We start from the raw sequence: 21,181 nt of genomic DNA on the forward strand, positions 1-21,181 counted from the left end.
TTGTTGAATTCTACTTGTTTACATTTTGTTGAGGATTTTTGAGTCTAAATTCATGAGAATTTCTGATCTGTAGTTTTATTTTCGTTTGTATGTTGACCCTTGAACAACCTTAGTTTGAACTGAGCGGATCCACTTACATGTGGTTCTTTTTCACTAGTAAGTACTATAGTATTACATGAGCCAACCAACATCGTTGGTTGAATATCCACAGATAAGGAGGAACCACAGATACATGGAGGACTTCACAGTGATAGTACTCAATATCATGTGATTCTATGAACACGTATCCCTCTTTTGTTGTCATAGCAATGCACTACTTCCAGATAGTGGGGGAAATCTGTGTTTTATCTAGAATGGGAAAATAGGTGAGTTAGGAAAAGACATTTGTAGGAAGTTCTTTGAAGTTCTCAGGTGTTCTGGAGAATGGAAGTTTTGGGTGCCCTCATCAGCTTTCAGTTAGTTTCCTTCAGTTCAGTAATTGTCGGACCTTCCATCTAATTCTTGAATGCGTGCTAAGTTGCTTCGGTCGGGTCCAGCTCTGTGTGACCACGTGGACTGTAGCCTGCCAGACTCCCCTGTCCATGGAATTCTCCAGGCAAGAATACTGGAGTGGGGTGCCATTTCCTCGTCTAGGGGATCTTCCCAATACAAGGATCGAAGCTGCATGTTTTTTGTATCCTGCGTGGACAGGCAGGTTCTTTACCATTAGTGCCGCCTGTTATACCCTTGGGGCATTACATTTAAGGTCTCTTTCAAAGACGCGGAACCCAAATCCCTCTTTTGTCATCATCCCTCTTCCCAACCCTCAAATTATAAGCAAACTAATATTAAAGAGAAGCAAACTTTTAAAAGAGTCCTTCACTTTCTAGGTTTTCTCTTTTTTTTTAGGCATAACTGTGTTTAAATCTACTAAAATCACTAGTAAACATGTTGAAAGGAAGCAAGTGAAACTATACAACTTGAGTTTTTTTGTTCCCAGATCTTGGTTAAGAGTAATATGGTTTGCATCCATGTATGTACGTACATATAAAGCAGTAGAGAGCACACGTTTGGTTCATTACTCTCTGTCTCTTCCTAATTTGGATGAATATATGGTATTTTTTTTAACATACTGCATTTTCATCCAGTAAGTAAATTAAACCGCTTTAAGAGTTTTGGTCCACTTCTCTTTTAGTTTTATGAACTAGCTGTTCTTCTCCTTTGTTTTAGCTGGGGTCTCAGCAGAAGCCCTGCAGACTATCACCACTGCTCCTGATGCCTCGGGGCCGGAAGCCAAAGTCCAAGAGGAGGAACACGACCTTGTGGATGATGACATCACGACTGGTAAGAAGAGACATCTTTAGTGTCATCTGGATGAACTTTATCTGATATCGGAAAATGCTTCCAGGTCATTTATAGCAGGACTAAGTACATGGATGGAAACTTGCATTGATGGAATGCTTGGTTTTTTGAGACCCTTTAGTGCCCTTTCTGATCTTGAAGTAGAAAGAAGCAGAACTGTTTGTTTGGTCAAGGTTTGCTCATTGTTGCCTTAACAATGAGCCTGCTAGCTGTGTGTCCGATTTTCCAGGGACCTTCTAATTTAGAAGCTAGGATCATTACTGAAGTGTTGGAACATGGAGAGGAGTACGCCTCTTGTGTTGTGACAGGTTTTGCAGTTGCAGTCGTGTTGGTCAGTCACCAAGTCATGTCCGACTCTTTGAGACCCCGTGGACTGCAGCACGCCCTAGGACAGACTGAAAATATTGAAGTTGTAATAGTGATACATGCAACATAGGCTACCTGAGGAAACTTACAGGTACGCTTTCTACCTGTACAGTAGAAATGAATGCTTTTCTAAAAGTTACTTACATTGTCTGGGTATTGAGCATTCTTCTCTGTATTATTTATCACATAATCAGATGCGGTAAAATTTAGGAAAGCCGCACACTGCATTATGTTCAACCTGTCTTTTTATAGACTTAGAGCAGTGTCGATTGCTGAATATGCAAATGCATTCAGCTCAGTTTCTTTCAGTGCACAGAGGATACAAACAACCTAGAATACTATTTATAGTGACGTCGCTCAGTCGTGTTCGACTCTTCGCGACCCCATGGACTGTAGCCCACCAGGCTCCTCCATCCCTGGGATTTTCCAGGCAAGAGTACTGGAGTGGGGTGCCATTGCCTTCTCCAGGAGATCTTCCCAACCCAGGGATTGAACCCTGGTCTCCTGCATTGTAGGCAGACGCTTTACCGTCTGAGCCATCAGGGAAGCCCAGTATACTATTTGTATTGGTATTAAGAAAGATAAGCTCTTGATTTTGGTGTGGATGGTTAAAAAATAAAATCTGACCAAATAAATCTATAACTATTGTAAAGCGAGAAATATTAATAGTAATCAATAATTTGAAAAGAAGCATGCTCACAAAGTGTCAGTAAAATTTTCAACAGTCATTAAAGGAAGAGGGGGTGGAAAAAAAAAAAGGGGGGAAACTGGCTTTTTCCCCTCCCTTTTTCCTCTTAAAGCTGTGTGTGGCAGGTTCTTTACTGTTATCACCTGAATGCTCTTAAATTTCTTTCACTGGGACGAAGTTGAAGAAGCCTACTGTTCTCTCTTGAAAATGTTCAAAGCCTGTATTTAAAACCTATGGCCTGTGCCACTGCTGTAGTTGACTTTATCAGGGAACATCTGGTTTTCAGCAAAAAATGTGATGATGGTGGTGGTGGCTCTTGCTTTTTAATGTATTGGTTCATTGATTTAAAAAATATCATCCATCTTAAATATACATGTAAATTATTTCTCAAACTTCCAGCTTTGCTAAAAGTCATTTATACTGTAAGTTATAGGGTTTGTTTCAGTAGCTACTAGAAGATATCATTTCATTTGCAAATTTTTTATTTTTTTATTTCTTTTTTTTTAAACTTTGTATTTTGTATTAAAGTGTAGCCGATCAACAATATTGTGATAGTTTCAGGTCAACAGCGAGGGTACTCAGCCTTTCCTCTATGTGTATCCATTCTCCCCTAAACTCCCCTCCCATGTAGGCCATTTGTAGATTTTAAAAAATGAGTTCTTGCTCTATTCAGTTTTTACTGCTTTAAAAAAAATAATATTATAGATATATTTTGTTATTACCTCAGATTTTAAAGGTTTCCTTGTCTGCAAAAAGTCATGGTTTAAATAATGGAAGTTGCCTTTGCAATAGCAGAATATCTCACTTTGCATTCCAGAAGAAAAGCTGAATTTTCGAGCACTCAAGTAACTATTATTAAATCAGTACATTGAAATTATGAACTATGTTCTGCCGAAGTCACGAGTCAGAGTTAGGGCACGTGACTCTGTGTTTATTTTACTGTTAAAAAAAAAATCAGGAAGCTTAAAAATGAAAATCTAGTTTGGAGAGTTAATTAATGCTACATAAACTATATTTTAATCTGTAAGAGGTTCAGTTAAATGCATGTGATGCATGGCTTTGTCAGTTGATTTACTCATTTCCTGCCATGAGTAGTCGAGTCAAGAATGCTCAGGATCCAAAGAATTTAAATAACTGAAAAAGACTTCCTTAACATGTTGTCAGAGCAACCAGCGCACTGCAGCCTGTGGGTCGTTCACATTACCTTTAGATTGTGTGACTTGATTAAGATGTGGTATAGATTTTTGTGAGGGTTTAGAAGAAAACCATATTTCTTTTTATTGACTAGAATCCTATATAAATTGCATTATGAAAAATATGGTAGGTGCATTTGAGAGAAACCTGTTTCAAGCAGAATAATCTTATTTTAGGCTAACCAGCATTGCAGAGCGCAAGAGGTACTGCAAAATGGAAAACTGGCCAATTCAGCTATTCATCCTGAAAACCCTGATTTTTCCCAATTATTTAAAAGGAATTGCCCTCGTAATATCACCTCATAAAATAGAAATTATATCGTGACAGAGATATTTGCCTATATTTTGAATGAATTATTTGACTGCTGTAGCTAGGCTAATATGTGTAGCTGTATTAATTTTATTTTTGTGGTAATCTGAGGCTGAATTCTCCAATTAACTGAATTCAACAGCTGACCAAGATAACAATTCAAATATGCAGTATAATTTAGTGCTTTTGCTATAGGCAGAATTTCAAAGCTGAAATTTTTCTTCTGGGTGAGAGCGAATGAGGTATGAATATTGTCTTGTGACCCTTGATCTGAGCTTGGCAGTCTTTGTTATTTGTTAGTGTTTGCTGTATGAAAGTAAAGAAGCATGGATAAAGCTGTGTAAGTGTTGGCTATGATCAATTGGAACTAATTAAATTTATTTGAAATGAAGAGTCTTAACTGGAAGAGAACAGCTGGAAAAACTGGGAAGAAAAAATTGAGCCTTGATTGAGACAATTTAAATCTTCACCCTGTCATTTCAAAAATATGCTGCAGCTTCTTTCTAAATCTCTCTTTTTAAAGCTAATATCTATTGATCGGCTCTACAAAGTAATGCCAGTAGTGCCTTGGTCAACACACACCCTCAGTTTTACTTAGCATTCCAGCCTAAGGTTTATCAGGCTCTTTCCTTGAACCAAATGTCTTAAATCACATATCAAAGCCATGTTAGATTAATAATATCTAATATTAACAATATTAATATTATTTTATGTAGAAAAAATATTAAAACCTATTTCTCATTTAAAAAAATATTACAAAGTATACGTGGGGAATATACTCCCTGCCCCCAGCAAAGGAATTCCTTCAGGTTTTGTAAAACTCTGTATATTTAAAATCTATTTTAACAATAATAGTAGTATTTTCTTGAAAGTACAAAGAATGGCATTAAGATTGTTTCTGGATTATTTATAATTTTAGAGTCACACACATATTCTATACCTGTGCATTTGCTTTTGTGTGTATACTTTTATTTTTGATATTCCAGTTTAAATGTTTATATATAAAAAAATCAATATTTGTAAATAGCATGTTCTTATTTTCACTGTAATATTAATAGGTAATAATTATATTAATGGAGTAAATCTCATTTAAAAACTGATATATATATATATATATATAAGTTTTTAGACAAATTGTAATCTATGTTTTTAAGGTAGACCTTTTGGGTGAGTTTTTTGGTTATTTTTATGTGGTTTTCATTGAGGTAAAGGATAGCATTCTGTGAGAATGAAGATATATATCCCCTAAATGTTGTATTTTAAGACATCCTCCCTTAATAGCAGTTTTAAAAGAATTTTGGACACGTTTCATTCACAAACCTGCCTGGATGCGTTTAAGAAATTGACCATATTCTCCTGGGGGTCATACTGCAGCGTCCTACCCTTTGTTCAATACCACAAGGACACAAAGTGACCGCATAACGGCAGTAAAGGGTCAAGAGCCACTGACATTGTCAGAAAGAGACACCTTGATGCTGGATCAGCAGCACAGTGGGTAGGTTGAGCCACTCACAGCGGGGGCAGCAATGATCCGTAAATTCGGGTGGGCGTGTTGACTCTATTTGTTGTACTTTCTTGTAAAATTTAATTTATATAAAAAGGATGAGAAATGCTATGGAATAAAGAAAAAATAGAGAAAGGTAAGAAAACTTGAAAGGAGTATCAAGTTGTTAACTTCGTACCAACTGCTTTATTCTTGATTCTAACAGCATTTCTTTAAAGTGTATTCTGGTTATTTGTCCAGATAGATGAGGAAACGTGCTCAGGGAGGTTCATGTTCAAGGGACTGAGAATGTGTCCTGCCCCATTCCAGAGCCCACCTGTGAACTTGAGCACCACCCCAACCCGCCTCACAGTCTGAGACTCGCGGAACTTCGGCATCTTTTCTTTAGAAATGGGAGATGATGTCACAGCCCACTTTTACTGCTTAGGGTCGCAAGCCCGAGCCTGACGTTTGCCAGCTGTCCTGTCTTACCGCCTAGAAGGCAAACTGGTTATTCTAAGTTAGAGCCAGAGGTTATCTCCCGTAAGGGAAAAAATCAGCATGTATTCTTTAAATGTTCTTTTACAATTTGTTCTTTACTTACAACTAGTATGATGTTAAGACTGTAAATATAATTAGTGTTCATAATGTAAATAATTATTGTGTACTTGTAAAATGAAATTTGTGTGGTTCCATCCAGCTTTTTGAAGTCACCAACATAAAACTGACACCTTAACATAGATTCACAGAGCAAAGTCAACATTTCTAGTACATTAAGATGGAGCTGGAAAGCATGCCTTGTCTGAGACTAAATATTGATTTGTTAATTTTACCATTTACTGAGGCCCTGTTCATAAAATGTTTATACATTTGTTTTGACTCAAAGATAGGAAATTCATCTTGTTAAAGTTCCAAAGAGCAAAATTTAGGGCATTATATATTCAGAAATCAGAAATACTTTCTTAGCAGAAAGATAGAAGCCATATAATTAGTAAACCAGAATAAGACTTTCTGCATTTTACCCTTTCCCTCTCTCATTCTTTAATTTATCAGAACAATGTGATTTTAAATCATTTGTTCTAAACTGTTATCACTACTCTTCTGATCGACTTCAAAATGTTGGCTACTCCAAAATATGAGTTTACTATTATGAATGTTTTAGATAATTGTACATCATGAGTGCTGTGGTTTATTTACCACGTAGTTCCCTTTTTTAAGAAAAATAAGTGTGGATTTTGTAGTTTTCTGAAATATGTCATTTCAACTAATTTACCTTTATATACTTTTTAAAAAAACTGGGACGTGAAAATGCAAAGGAAAATACTTTTTGCTGCTTAGTGTTTATAACTCAGTTTTAGCACACATTGATAGGATGTTCAGTTCAGTTCAGTTCAGTCGCTCAGTCGTGTCCGACTCTTTGCGACCTCGTGAACCGCAGCACGCCAGGCCTCCCTGTCCATCACCAACTCCCGGGGTCCACCCAAACCCATGTCCATCGAGTCGGTGATGCCATCCAACCATCTCATCTTCTGTCGTCCCCTTCTCCTCCCGCCCTCAATCTTTCCCAGCATCAGGGTCTTTGCAAATGAGTCAGCTCTTTGCGTCAGGTGGCCAAAGTATTGGAGTTGCAGCTTCAACATCAGTCCTTCCAATGAACACCCAGGACTGATCTCCTTTAGGATGGACTGGTTGGATCTCCTTGCAGTCCAAGGGACTCTCAAGAGTCCTTTCCAACACCACAGTTCAAAAGCATTAATTCTTCGGTGCTCAGCTTTCTTTATAGTCCAACTCTCACATCCATACATGACCACTGGAAAAACCGTAGTCTTGACTAGATGGACCTTTGTTGGCAAAGTGATGTCTCTGCTTTTGAATATGCTATCTAGATTGGTCATAACTTTCCTTCCAAGGAGTAAGCGTCTTTTAATTTCATTGCTGCAATCACCATCTGCAGTGATTTTGGAGCCCAGAAAATTAAAGTCAGCCACTGTTTCCACTGTTTCCCCATCTATTTGTCCTGAAGTGATGGGACCGGATGCCATGATCTTAGTTTTCTGAATATTGAGCTTTAAGCCAACTTTTTCACTCTCCTCTTTCACTTTCATCAAGAGGCTCTTCAGTTCTTCTTCACTTTCTGCCATAAGGGTGGTGTCATCTGCATATCTGATTACAATCAAATCACAATCTTGATTCCAGCTTGTGCTTCTTCCAGCCCAGCGTTTCTCATGATGTACTCTGCATATAAATTAAATAAGCAGGGTGACAATATACAGCCTTGACGTACTCCTTTTCCTATTTGGAACCAGTCTGTTGTTCCATGTCCAGTTCTAACTCTTGCTTCCTGACCTGCATACAGGTTTCTCAAGAGGCAGGTCAGGTGGTCTGGTATTCCCACCTCTTTCAGAATTTTCCAGTTTATTGTGATCCCCACAGTCAAAGGCTTTGGCATAGTCAATAAAGCAGAAATAGATGTTTTTCTGGAACTCTCTTGCTTTTTCCATGATCCAGCGGATGTTGGCAGTTTGATCTCTGGTTCCTCTGCCTTTTCTAAAACCAGCTTGAACGTCTGGAAGTTCACGGTTCACATATTGCTGAAGCCTGGCTTGGAGAATTTTGAGCATTACTTTACTAACATGTGAGATGAGTGCAATTGTGCGGTAGTTTGAGCATTCTTTGGCATTGCCTTTCTTTGGGATTGGAATGAAAATTGACCTTTTCCAGTTCTGTGGCCACTGCTGAGTTTTCCAAATTTGCTGGCATATTGAGTACAGCACTTTCACAGCATCGTCTTTCAGGATTTGAAACAGCTCAACTGGAATTCCATGACCAGTAGATTATTTCTGAATTTGAGAGTTGACAGGAATATTAAAATATAGTCCAAAGTATGGCTTTTCTTCCTTTGTTTTCTCTTTTCATATTTTCCGCTCTGGGTGATTGACTTTCCCTTTTCTTTGGTTTTAGCTGCCACTTGTTTGTTAAAGACTATTGAATCTGTATCTCCAACCTAAGCTTGTTCTCTGAGTGTCAGATTCATGTATCCCTGTGCACGAATGTCCCACAGATCCCTAGATACCGAGTCCAAAATGAGCTTATATTTATTTCTAAAATTCATCTCCTTTTTGTATTGAGGTCTCATAAAAGACGTCACTGAGGGTGCCTTTAGCCACCTAACACCCCAAATCAGAAATGACAGATTAATCCTGGCTCTCCCACTTTCCATCATTGTCCACTGGTAGTTGCTACTATTTCTTGTAAAATACACCTCCTATACACCTCCCAGTGATTTTCCACTTGTCCATTTCCACAAAGAAAACCCACATCTAGACTTTAAATTCTGTGCTTTTAAGCAGAGATCTGAGTTGCCTCTTGAGCCGCACTGTCTCTCTGTCTGTGCTTCTCCCCTTACCCTGGGAGCTGTGCCACCTCATTACTAAGCTCAGCTCTGTCCCTGAAAACCAAAAATCTTATGGTTTTTCTGGAACTAGAGGTACCAGAGTAGCCATTATCCAAGAGACCACTCTGGGGCTGGGGCCCCACCACTGGAGAAGCAGGGTGGCTTGTATGGAGGTGGGGGGAGATGGGGACGTGGGGAGGTACTCACGGGAAAGGGAGAAATACAGAGTTTTTCCAGAGTTTTCCATGTTTAACACATGCCGTTGAAGAACCAGAGTGTAGAATCCCATTGTGTAATGGTATGCATAGTGTATTTTTTGCCATTCTCCTAGGGGTCTGCAGTCAGTCATTTAGCACTATGAAAACTTGCTTTTTATGGTTCATTGAAAATTGCAAAGTTAACCTACCCGGATTTATTATGTTTAAGCTTATGTTTAAAAGGTTGAGCTGAGGTGACTTGCCTCCGAAAAAGCACAAAAGGAAATAAGCAAGAGCACAGATGAAAAAAAGTGGCTAATAAATACCGTTAGAGTCTTCAGCTTCACTTTAAAACAGTTTTGGGACATTTATAGACAAAATCTGCATAATATCAATGCATTTGACCAAGAAAGTGTTTGTGTATTTGAATGAATTAAATATCCTGAAGAATCAGAAGTGCTATAATACACATTACTTCAATTAGCTCTTACATTGGCTCCGAATCTTTTATAACGATATTTTCTAATAATAGCACTTTTATTTATTTTTTAATGTATATGTGACTGACTGTGTATAATGCTTCAGCAAGGGGTTGGTCAGGTAAACAATAATTGATATCATCTTAGCAAACTGTTCTAAAACAACACTTAAAAATCAGGAACTTTAATAACTGTCACAACAGCTCACTAGTATTTAATAAGAACCTAATAAGCGTCCATCTATGCTCTGGGCTCTTCTTAATCCTCACAACTCAATTGTAATTATCCTTATTATCTCCTCTGTTTTACAAAGGAGGAAAATGAGGCACAGGACGATTAAGTAACTTTTCACACAAGGCCCACAGACGGGAAATGGCAGAGTCAGGTTTGAAACTAGGCCATCTGCCTCTAGAGCTTGTGTGGGTTGTTTTTCATTTATTTATTTTTAATTAGAGGATAATTGCTTTACGATATTTTGTTGGTTTCTGCCGCACATCCACATGATCAGCCGTAGGTATACACATATATGTCTCCTCCCTCTTGAGCCGCCTCTCCTGCCCCCGCTGTGCCCACGTCTGTTCTCGGTGTCTCAGTCTGCACTCCTGGCCTGTAGGTGGGTTCACCGGTGCTGTTTTTGTGGATTCTGTATATAGATGCATTAGGAGCTTGTGCTTTTAAATGGAAGGGATTTTCAAAACCAGATACTTAAATAATCATATAAGAAAAAAGAAAAATATATTCATCATGGCATATCATTTTCTCTTTGTGTGACATAGAAATGTCTTTTTAATGTTTAATATAGTACAAGGAAATATTCAAACTGTGACAAAAAGACATGCTGTTTTCTTAAAAATAAACGTGGATAATTAGTATAAGATACTAGTTTCACATATTTTGTAGCTAAAATTGGGATTATTTTATGTTCATGTAAAGCCATATACATAGTTACACCAGCATACATACACAATATGAGATCATAAAGGCTTAAAGTTTGTTTTTTTAGATTTAATAGTATATGTGTTTTGTTTTGTTTTATAAAATTAGATTCAGTAGGAACAAAGAAGAAATATTTAATTGGATAAGAATATAGGAGCTGTTAAAAGAAAAACCTTTCATGTGAGTAAGTAACCTTCAGGATGAACTTAAAGTTTGGCCTTTTGTGAGCTGTGTAGTAATACCTCTCGGATAAGAATGAATTGCATTAGATTGTGGCACACTATTATATATCTGTATATTACATGAATTGCCCTTATAATTGATATCAAACCCATATGACCAAAAGTTGTAATTCACAAAAGTAATGACAACAATGTCTCATAATTCACAGAGTTTATGTCATACCTGTGAATGATTACTTTTACTGTGCAAACCATGTTAAAGGGGAAAAACAGGCTTTAAAATAGATATGGAGTTTGAAGAGTTCTTCTTCCTGATAGTTTCTAGTCACTTTTAACATACAAAAAGATAGATTGCCTAGTGTCCTTGAATTCTCCCATGACTTTTTAGATTCAAATTAATTGCCAAGCATAAAGACTTTTATTCTTAATTTGAAATGTTGAATCACTGAAGTTTATATTTACTATATGAGACGAAGACAGTCAAAAATTTGAATATCTGAATGTACTTTCTCTCCATGATGTAATAAACTAGAAAGGGAAGTTCTCTCCTCAGAGTTAGGGTAAAATCAAGTGAGAATGTTTGCCCTTTCTTTTTCGATTATGGTATATCCTAAATAATAATGTGTGAATTAAATGAAGTCAACCTGATTTAAAAGAATTCAGAGAAACTGAATTAGCTATTCTCTCTTTTCTTGTTTTTGCCAAAGTTTTTTTTTTTTTAATAATGTGGATCATTTTAAAAATCTTTACTGAGTTTGATACAATATGGCTCCTTTTTTGTTTTTTAATGTTTTGGTCTTTTGGCCATGACGCATGTGGGATCTTAGCTTCCCAGCCAGGAATCAAAACCCACGCCCCAGCGTTGAAAGGCAAAATCTTAACCACTGGACCAGCAGGGAAGTCTTGCCCTTTTAGTATATACATATTTTTCGGTGTTGTTGATATCCCCTAAAAGAATTATAAGGAATATCCCATTTGATTCAACAGAACTTTAATGTGTACCTTGTATTTTTCTATCAGCACATTCTGGGGAGGATTTAATAAAGCAAGAATCCTTGTTGAGAGGCTGAAGGTATAATTTTGGAGAGGTTTTACGTTCACATATATCTCTACACACACACACACACACACACATACACGATATACATGTACCTATGACAGACTTGAGGTAGGAGGGTTCAGAGCTCTGGCGATTAGGCGAGGGTGTGAACTGCATTTCAGGTGAGCCTGCCTTTGTGGCATAGGTGGAGAGACACGAGAGGAAAAACTTGAGCTAAAGCTGTTGCTTCAGAACTTGGTTTGAAATGAAGCCTTATGGCTTCCAGCTCCTGGCTTGTCCTGAGGTGACAGACGGGGAGGACCATCCAGGATCAAGGTTCTATTGTCAGGTCAAGTGTGTTCATTTGGAGCATGGCAGGTTTTATTCTGTGCTGTGTGTTACTTTAAAGCAGGGCTTATTAGTAAAGGGATTTATGATGTTGATGGTACATACTGGCTTCTTGCCCATGTGCTTAATTCTGCTTCCTTGGTTTTTCTTTTCATTCAACAGTTATTTTTGCTCACCTTCTAGGTTTTGAATACTCACTAGTTGTTGAGTATAGGGTGAAGTTTGTACTCCAAAGGGCAAGACTGATGGCTGGTTACGTTTCATTATTTGGGGGGAAATTTTTACCTGAAGAACTATTATTCATGAAGGTTTAATAAACTCATGTTACCGTGAGGCAAAACTTACATTTCATATGTGTGTCCACGAGTGATTTCATGGAAATGGAAAGCAAAATGAAACACATTGAAATCAATGGGATGGAAAGCTGGTTTGTCGTAGCAAATATGTAATTTGAATATTTTAGAATAAATATAGTTGCAGCATAGGCCCTGATATCTCATTCTCTGTTCACATCTCAGCTTCCTTGCTTGTTCACCGTATGGCCTTGTGCAGGTTACATGACCACGCCAGGCCTCAGTTTTCTCACCTGAAATTTGAGGATTTCATAATTTGAGATTATGAAATTGAGATTGTTAGAGGATTAAATGAGACGATGCATATAATCTTCTTAGCAGAGCAATTGGCACACAGTAAGTGCTCGAGAAGTATTACAGCCTCTCCTCATTACTGCTATTATCCTGAAATGATTTGCTTTTAATAGAATAAATGGTTTGTTACTAACTTATGAATCATTTATAAATTAGTTCTTCCTGATGACTTGATCATCTTTTTTAGGTAGTTTATCACTCCCAGGAATATAAATTTATTACATCAATTTATGCTTTATAGATAGAGAAATAAGCTGCACCCAAACTTCTGTGCAAAGTTTTAGAAATTCCTAAAAACTGGCTCATGAAATATAGATGAATTATTGTATTCTCTTAAACACTTTTATAGGGCTTCTTTTTTTTTTTTTTTTTGCCACATTTCTTGTCTGAATTGAATCTGACCAAGAAGTATGAATCGCTTATAAAATATAAATAATGACAGCTTTAAAAGATATTTATACTTAAGGTAGCTAAGGAAGATTTAATTTGGCATATTCAAACTCATGTTTGGCCAGTGGTGATCTGTAAGGGAGGGGTGAGAGGGAGTTGGTGATGCTGAAAACATTTCTGAAGAATCTTTTTTAATTTTATTTTATTTTCAATTGGAGGATAATTACTTTACAATATTATGATGTCTCTACCATAAATCAACATGAGTCAGCCATAGGTATACAGATGTCTCCTCCATCTTAAACCTCCCATCCCACCCCACCCCACCCCTTTGGGTTGTCAAAGAGCACCAACTTTAGGTTCCCTGTGTCATACAGAAAATTCCCACTTGCCTATCCACATATGATAATATACGTTTCACTGCTACTCTCTCAGATCATCCCACCTTCCCTCTGCCTGACTGTCCACAAGCCTGTTCTCTGTGTGTATCCCCATCGCTGCCCTGTAGATAGGTTCATTGGTACCATCTCTCTAGTTTCCATATGTATGCACTAATGTGTGGTATTTGTCTTTATCTTTCTGACTTACTTCACATTGTATAATGGGCTCCAGGGTCATCCACCTCATTAGAACTGACTCAAACGCATTCCTTTTTATAGCTGAGTAATATCCACTGTGTATATGTACCACAACTTCTTTATCTATTCATCTGTTGATGGACATCGAGGTTGCTTCCATGCCCTGGCTATTGTAAGTAGTCGACGATAAACACTGGGTACATGTGCCTTTTTCAATTAAGTTTTCCTCCGAGTATATGCCCAGTAATGGGATAGTTAGGTCATGTGGTAGTTTTATGCCTAGTGTTTTAAGGAATAGTCAAGGCAGTCTTGACAAAAAAGAATGGAGCTGGAAGAATCAATGTTCCTGACTTCAGACTTTACTACAAAGCTACAGTCATCAAGACAGTATGGTAGTGGCACAGAAATAGAAATATAGACCAATGGAGCAAGATAGAAACCCCAGAGATAAACCCATGTACCTATGGGCACCTTATCTTTGACAAAGAAAGCAAAAATACAGTGGAGAAAAGACAGTCTCTTCAATAAGTGCTGTGGGGCAAACTCAGTAGCTACATGTTGAAAGAGTGAAATTAGAACACTTGCTAACACCATACACAAAAATAAACTCAAAATGGATTGAAGACCTAAGTGTAAGGCAAGAAATTATAAAACTGTGAAACTGTATTTATAACTGTAGTTAGAAAACTATACATGTTTTTCTCCTGGAGGAAATCGTAGAGCACTCTTTGACATAAACCACAGCAAAATCCTCTATGACCCACCTCCTAGAATAATGGAAATAAAAACAAAGATAAACAAATGGGTCCTAAATAAACTTAAAAGCTTTTACACAAGGAAGGAGACTATAAGCAAGGTGAAAAGACAACCCTCAGAATGGGAGAAAATAATAGCACATGAAACAACTGACAAGGAGCTAATCTCCAAAATATAGAAGCAACTCATGCAGCTCAATACCAGAAAAGTAGGCAACCTAATTAATTGAAAAGTGGGCAGAAGACTTAAAAACAGACACTTCTCTGAGAAGACGTATGCAGATAGCTAATAAATGCATGAAAAGATGTTCAACATCCCTCATTATTGAAGAAACGCAGTGAGGTATCATCTCACACTGGTCAAAATGGCCATTATCAAAAAGTCTCCAAGCAATAAATGCTGGAGAGGGTGTGAAGAAAAGGGAACCCTCTTGCACTGTTAGTGGGAATTCAAATTGATATAGCCACTATGGAGAATAGCATGGAGATTCCTTTCTGAAGAATCTCACTCAGCCATTTAGCTGAACGTCACTACTAGACTTGAGAAAGCATATTTAAAAGACGATAAAACTAACACAACGTTGTAAATCAATGATGCTGCAATACAGATTTCTAAAAAGATGATAAAATCTAAAAAAAGAAAGTCTTCATATACTGTCATTAACAGTCTTGCCAAGTAATAAAAAGGAGAAACTTTTAATGCAACTCTCATACTTGCGAAGAATGCTTACCTTTTAGCTCAATTTTTTAAAAGGTATGTTCCAAATATTTGACAAGCTCATGTTTTACTTCCCAGGCTGGGCTTGATTTCTCCTCCTTAGCCTTCTTCCCTGTATTCCAGATTTGTATAACTGGGTGAGAATTTGGAGATAAATGATTGAAAGATACAGGAAATCAAGTTAACAGCAGCAACAAAAGAGAATTACTGACTTCATAGAAGCAAAAAAAAAAAAGTATTGAAAATGTTATCATGGTTGATCAACCACATGGTTAAGCTGTGAGTAGCATGCACATCTTCAAGAAAATGTCAACACTGAATATGATGTCATAGTTTTAAGAAGAACTATGATATGATAGCAGAGAAGGCGATGGCACCCCACTCCAGTACTCTTGCCAGGAAAACCCCATGGACGGAGGAGCCTGGTGGGCTGCAGTCCATGGGGTCGCTGAGGGTCGGACACGACTGAGGGACTTCACTTTGACTTTTCACTTTCATGCATTGGAGAAGGAAATGGCAGCCCACTCCAGTGTTCTTGCCTGGAGAATCCCAGGGATGGGGGAGTCTGGTGGGCTGCCGTCTATGGGGTGACACAGAGTCGGACACGACTGAAGCGACTTAGCAGCAGCAGCAGCATGATATGATAGATTGGGAGGCAGAGAAAGAAGGCAGAAGACAGACTGTGTGTGAATACAGGGCATGTATGCGAATGGGATAGGGCAGGATCAGGACTGACAAGAGAAGATGCTACCGGAGGGAAGATGGTGAAAGGTAACAAACGCTAACTCTAACGCTCTAAGTCACTTTTCTTAGAGTGGTATTCAAGTTTATTTTAAATGTTCTGCTTATTTAAAATCCTTTAGGTTTACAATTAAAATAAATATTCCAGTAAGACAAAACATCCAATAAGATGAATGCTTATATGTACAAATGTCAGTTGAAATGAAATAATTTATGTTGTTGCATAAATGCTTTGTTGTGAATTTAGTGTAAAGAATAGTAGTATCATTCATGTGCCATACAAAATCTGCACACACACCACCACCACCCCCAGTTCTGCTAGATGATCATAGAGTTGGAAGACCTAATTTGCAGTCCAGTAGCCAGATTCTGGACCCGTCTTTTCCCCATACAAGGAATTCCTCATACTGCATCTCTAAACGTAAAGGTTTTATCCAGCCTCTTCTTTTATTCTGCATTATTCTTTTATTACAATATAATAAGCTACCATAAATATTGCAGCTTAAAATCTCACAGTTTCTGAGGGTCAGGGTGTTGTTTTTAGTTGCAAGTCATGTCCAACTCTTTTGAGACCTCGTGGTCTGTAGCCCACCAGGCTCCTCTGTCCATGGAATTTTCCAGGCAAGAATACTGGAGTGGGTTGCCACTTTATTCTCCAGACCATAGTCCCGATCCAGGGATCAAACCCATGTCTCCTGCATTTGGCAGGCAGATTCCTTACCACTAGGGAGACACCAGGGAAGCCCCAAGGTCAGGGTGTCCAGGCAGAATTTAGTTATGCCCTCTGTTATGGTCTCACAAGGCTGTAGGCGGAACCGTGGCCAGAGTTAGGTCCCTTCTTCCAATTTATCATGCCAGTTGGCTGAATTCAGTTCCTCGCAGTTGTAGGACTGATGTCCTCAGCTCCCAGAAGTCATCCACAGCTCCCTGCTGTCCACGGTTCTGTGACATGTGGCCCTCTCCGTGGGCTTTTCCCATCAAAGCAGCTTGCTTCTTCAAAATCAGCAGGAGTCTCTTCACTGCATGCTTATGGTAATGTAATGATGGGTGCCCTACGATGCAACCTAATGATGGAAATGGCATCCCTTTACTTTGCTGTATGCTGTTGGTTAGGAGCAAGTCCCAGATCTGAGCCCATGCAAGGGTGTGACTCACTGGAGGTCACCTTCAGGTTTCTCGCAGCACACACACTTACTTGTGTGGGGTGCATTGCTTGCACTGTCATTCTCTGCACATCTTGCTTGTTGTGTGTATGTGCGTGTATGAGGGAATTCCCACTCCGATGTCCTCTTTCTGTTCTTCAGCACCTTCTCCTGTGACCTGATTTCTCGACCCTCCCCTCTCCCCCTTGTCTGCACCTCCTCCAGTCTGGCAGTAGCGTCCTCGGAGTTTACCACGCAGGGCTGATGGTGCTGCCACCAGCAGAGCAGCTCAAGTCCTGTGGGACCTTTACTCTTGCTGATCTGGACTCTAGAACGCTGGTCTTCTGTAGATGGCATTCTGCATTTTTGACTGTTATTAAATATGAAATCACCTAAACTCCATCTTTACATGAAGTGCTGTTAATAGGACTTGATATTTATCTTCTTTTGAATTCTGTCTTGTTGGCTTCAGCCCTTCATCCAGACCAGGAGCCCTTCCTCTGCTGTTGAGTGGGTTGGTTCTTCCTCCAGCTCTGTGTCCTCCGTGAATGTGATGAACACACATGCTGTGTTGTCATATGCTAGCCAGTTAATTGTGGACGGGGCCTCAGCAAGATTCCTCCAGCACATGGCTAGGGAGCTGCTCACCCTAATGATGAGATTTCACAGGACTGTATGGGTTTGTTTTTTCAACTCCAAGAGATTTCTTTAGATGCCTTGCTGAAATCAGGATGCATTACATTTATGGACAGTATAGGCTTAAGATAATGAGTTTTAAATTTGTGGCATTGAGTCTAACAAGCATTCAAAGAGATTTTAAATCATTCTTGAAGTGCATTGAGTTGCAGTGATATTGGAGATATAATTTTTAATTAGCAGCCATGGCAGTAAATCATCGTCAGGATTTTCAGGGGTCACGTTAGTCATTACTGACGGATGATTGTCATGTGACAGAGCGGATATAACGACCTGGCCATGGGTATCAGGAAGTTATGTTTATATCAATAATACGTAAAAAGTTATGTTTCTGACTTTGCGTGTTTTGTGATTTTCATAACAAATACTTATTGATGGACTGTTTATAAGAATGTGTAAATGCTTGATTTGTTGGATTTAGAACCTAGATCTTATGTTACTAAGTTTTAAAGTTAGCAAAAACGTATAGTAAATCAGATATGTATCAGATTATTTATGCACTATATTGTGGTAGAAAAATAATCTAGAGCCCTCTTATTACTGTTTTGAATGAACTTTGGATATTTGTGATTGAATGCATATGATTCATGAAATAAGGAAAGGGCCTTACATATACTTTCTGAGAATAATTTCTAAAGGTGAGATATTTTCTAAAACTTCATAATTTTAATTTAAAAGAAAATGTGAAGACTGATGGAGAGCTTCGTGTCATTGGTGTAGACACAGTAGTCAAAGCCAATCTTCACAGACGTTTCCTTTTTCTCTTCCAACTGGAGTTGGTTCCTTTTGAAGTAAAAGTAACAGATGCGAGTAATAGTCCTTTCCTCTGGTCTCTGGCCAGGATTCACCTAAATTTTGGTGAAGAGTGAAAATATAGAACAAATGAAACCATCTGCCACTCCCAACCAGCCAGCGCCTGGCCCAGCGCTGGGGACAATGCTGGAGCCACGCGAGTCAGCTCCTGGGCGGGCTCCTGCTGGGGCTCAATCAGGGGTTAGGGCACGTCCTGTCAGCACAGATTTCAGGATGCGATTCCCTCACCGGCCCCTCAGAGATCAAAGAAGCTTTTAATTTGCGTTTAATTCCTCCTTGAGAAACCATCCACCATATCCAGCAACAGTGATTGTATACAGAACAACCCCATAAGTACATGCTTTTCTTGAAATCTGAAATAAACTTAACCTCTTCAGATGCTAAATATGAATATGTTGATTCTTTCTTGCATCCCTTAGTATTTTTCTCACAAAACTATATGTAAAAGAAGATAAGTGTGAACAGAAAGGATTCCTTTGTTTTAGACCGTTTGCACTTTGTCATCATTTTCATTTCTTTGAAAGAGGCTTTTCAAATAAGACTTCTAAGATTATGATTTAACCATTTGCTACTGGGAATTTTTATACCAAGATATACCTTCAAGTTATATAAATTAATGCTATTTTCTCTAGACTGTTTTTATTAGAATTTTAGCAGGATTGTAGTTTTATTTATGTATTAAATCCTTTGTGAATTTTTACAGCTTACAGGAAAATCATAGGTGTCTTACAGGTAGTCGAAGGCAGCTGCTCAGAGTTGTGACTGAACATCTGTCAGACAATGAGCTTGCGTAAGCCACTTTTCATTTGTCAGGTGTGTGAGTTGGCATCTGAATGACAGATGTCAGTGCAGTTAAGACATTTTAATTTGGAGGTGTTAATCTAAGAGGCTCACACTTTTATTGTTTGCATTTTAAAAACAAATGTAGCCATGGCCACTGATGTAATTGGCTTCTTCTGTAGTGAAGAAGAATAGCTCACAACACTAGTAACTCTTTCGATCAAGCCTTTTATGGATAAGACCTGTAAAGAGAGCTTCAAAATGAGTCGTTGTGACCATTTCGTGAGCCAAAGAAGTCTATCGATCAGCAATGGCTGACATTTCAAAATGGCCGTGTAGAAAAATGTCATTGGATTTATTAATGTTTCTCATCAGCTGTAATCACCAACAAATTTAAGTAAAAATGTCACAAGCTGAATCTATTTAATAATTTGCTATTGTAAAATTTTAAACAAGTTTTATAACATCTAATTTTGATTAGCGTGTAAAAAATTCTTACTTTTGAAATCTCTACGAGTGGGCTTAAGAAAAAACATTGGAAAAATAAGTGGAAAAAATAGCTTGAGAATTTGATTTAGATATTGAAAGATTTTGATTTATTGAGATGAAACTCGTAACATAAAGTTAACCATTTTAAAGTGAACAATTTGATTTAAGAATAGAAAAACATATTATTATATGAAAAAAAGAGTAGAAAGAGCTGACATACTAACTGTTGCTTGACTTATATGTCTGTAGCTATGCTGTGCTATGTCATGTCTGACTCTTTGCGACCTCATGGACTGTAGCCTGCCAGGCTCCTCTGTCCATGGGGTTATCCAAGCAAGAATACTGGAGTGGGTTGCCATTTCCTTCTCCAGGGGCTCTTCCCGACCCAGGGACTGAACCCAGGTCTCCCGCGCTGCAGGCAATTCTTCACCACGTGAGCCACCAGGGAAGCCCAGTGTGTCTGTGTATCAGTGTGAAATGAAGACACTGGGCAGCTCCCTTCAGGCAGAATCGTGAGGGAGACATTCAAGCTCGGAGCTCAACCCGTATTATAAACAAAGCTAAGGGTATTTCAGAAAAGCACTGTGTGCTGCTGCTGCTGACTTCTGTTTGTTTTAGTGTCCATTTTAGAAATTTACATTTTAGTAGTTACCCAAATATCGAGAGGTTAGCGTTCGTTTTCATATTGCCAGAATAATTCTTAAATTTTTTAAGGCATTCTGGGGCACATTAATGTAAAGGCTTGAACAAGTATATTACAAGTATAAATGTAGTTCATATGTGTAAGAAAAATTGTATACACATATATACATAAACATACTGGGCTTTGCTGGTGGCTCAGGGGTGAAGAATCTACCTGTCAATGCAGAAGATGCAGGTTCAATCCCTGAGTCAGGAAGATCCTATAGAGAAGAAGATGGCAGCCCACTCCCGCATTCTTGCCTGGGAAATCCCATGGACAGGGGAACCTGGAGGGCTACAATCCATGAGGCTGCAAAGAGTCGGATATGCCTTAGTGACTAAACAAGAACAGCAAGAGTACATTCACTCATGAGTGGAAATGTGGACTAGAATATTTAGGTGGCTGAATATCTGTAGGTATTTTACATTCCTTCAAAATTTAAATGTAAACACTTTTCTGATAGACTTGAAGCTCCAATTAAATAAGAACTTCAGCATGATTTTATGAAAAAAAATCCTGTCATTTGAATTATGTTGAAAATTGATGTTTGCAGGTTTATCATAAAGTTTCCATGGTCATACAATTTGTTTGTCCTACATAAATATGCAAATAGATCTAAATTTATTGTATTATTAGTAAGCTTATAATCATTAGTTTATTATTATTAGTTTATGGTGAAATAGAGCTCAGGTAAATTATGTAAATTACCTAAAAGATCTTTTTCCTTTATACTTGTGAACAATTTTAAATACTTTTAAAAATATAATTGTAATGTAAATTACCTTGTAGAAATT

General features: G+C 38.1%; 1 protein-coding gene across 4 annotated transcripts in view; it reads left to right on the plus strand.

The window, feature by feature from the left end:
* The window catches only part of WDR7 (WD repeat domain 7), a 354,748-nt gene that overhangs the window by 147,465 nt on the left and 186,102 nt on the right, over positions 1-21,181 (plus strand). For all 4 annotated transcript variants that reach the window (XM_027526250.1, XM_027526251.1, XM_027526252.1 and 1 more), the window contains one exon: positions 1,210-1,323. In XM_027526250.1, coding sequence (XP_027382051.1) covers positions 1,210-1,323 — 114 coding nt within the window. The remainder of the gene's footprint in view (positions 1-1,209; positions 1,324-21,181) is intronic.

The sequence above is a fragment of the Bos indicus x Bos taurus genome, chromosome 24 (assembly GCF_003369695.1).
Source record: "Bos indicus x Bos taurus breed Angus x Brahman F1 hybrid chromosome 24, Bos_hybrid_MaternalHap_v2.0, whole genome shotgun sequence".
Lineage (NCBI taxonomy): Eukaryota > Metazoa > Chordata > Mammalia > Artiodactyla > Bovidae > Bos > Bos indicus x Bos taurus.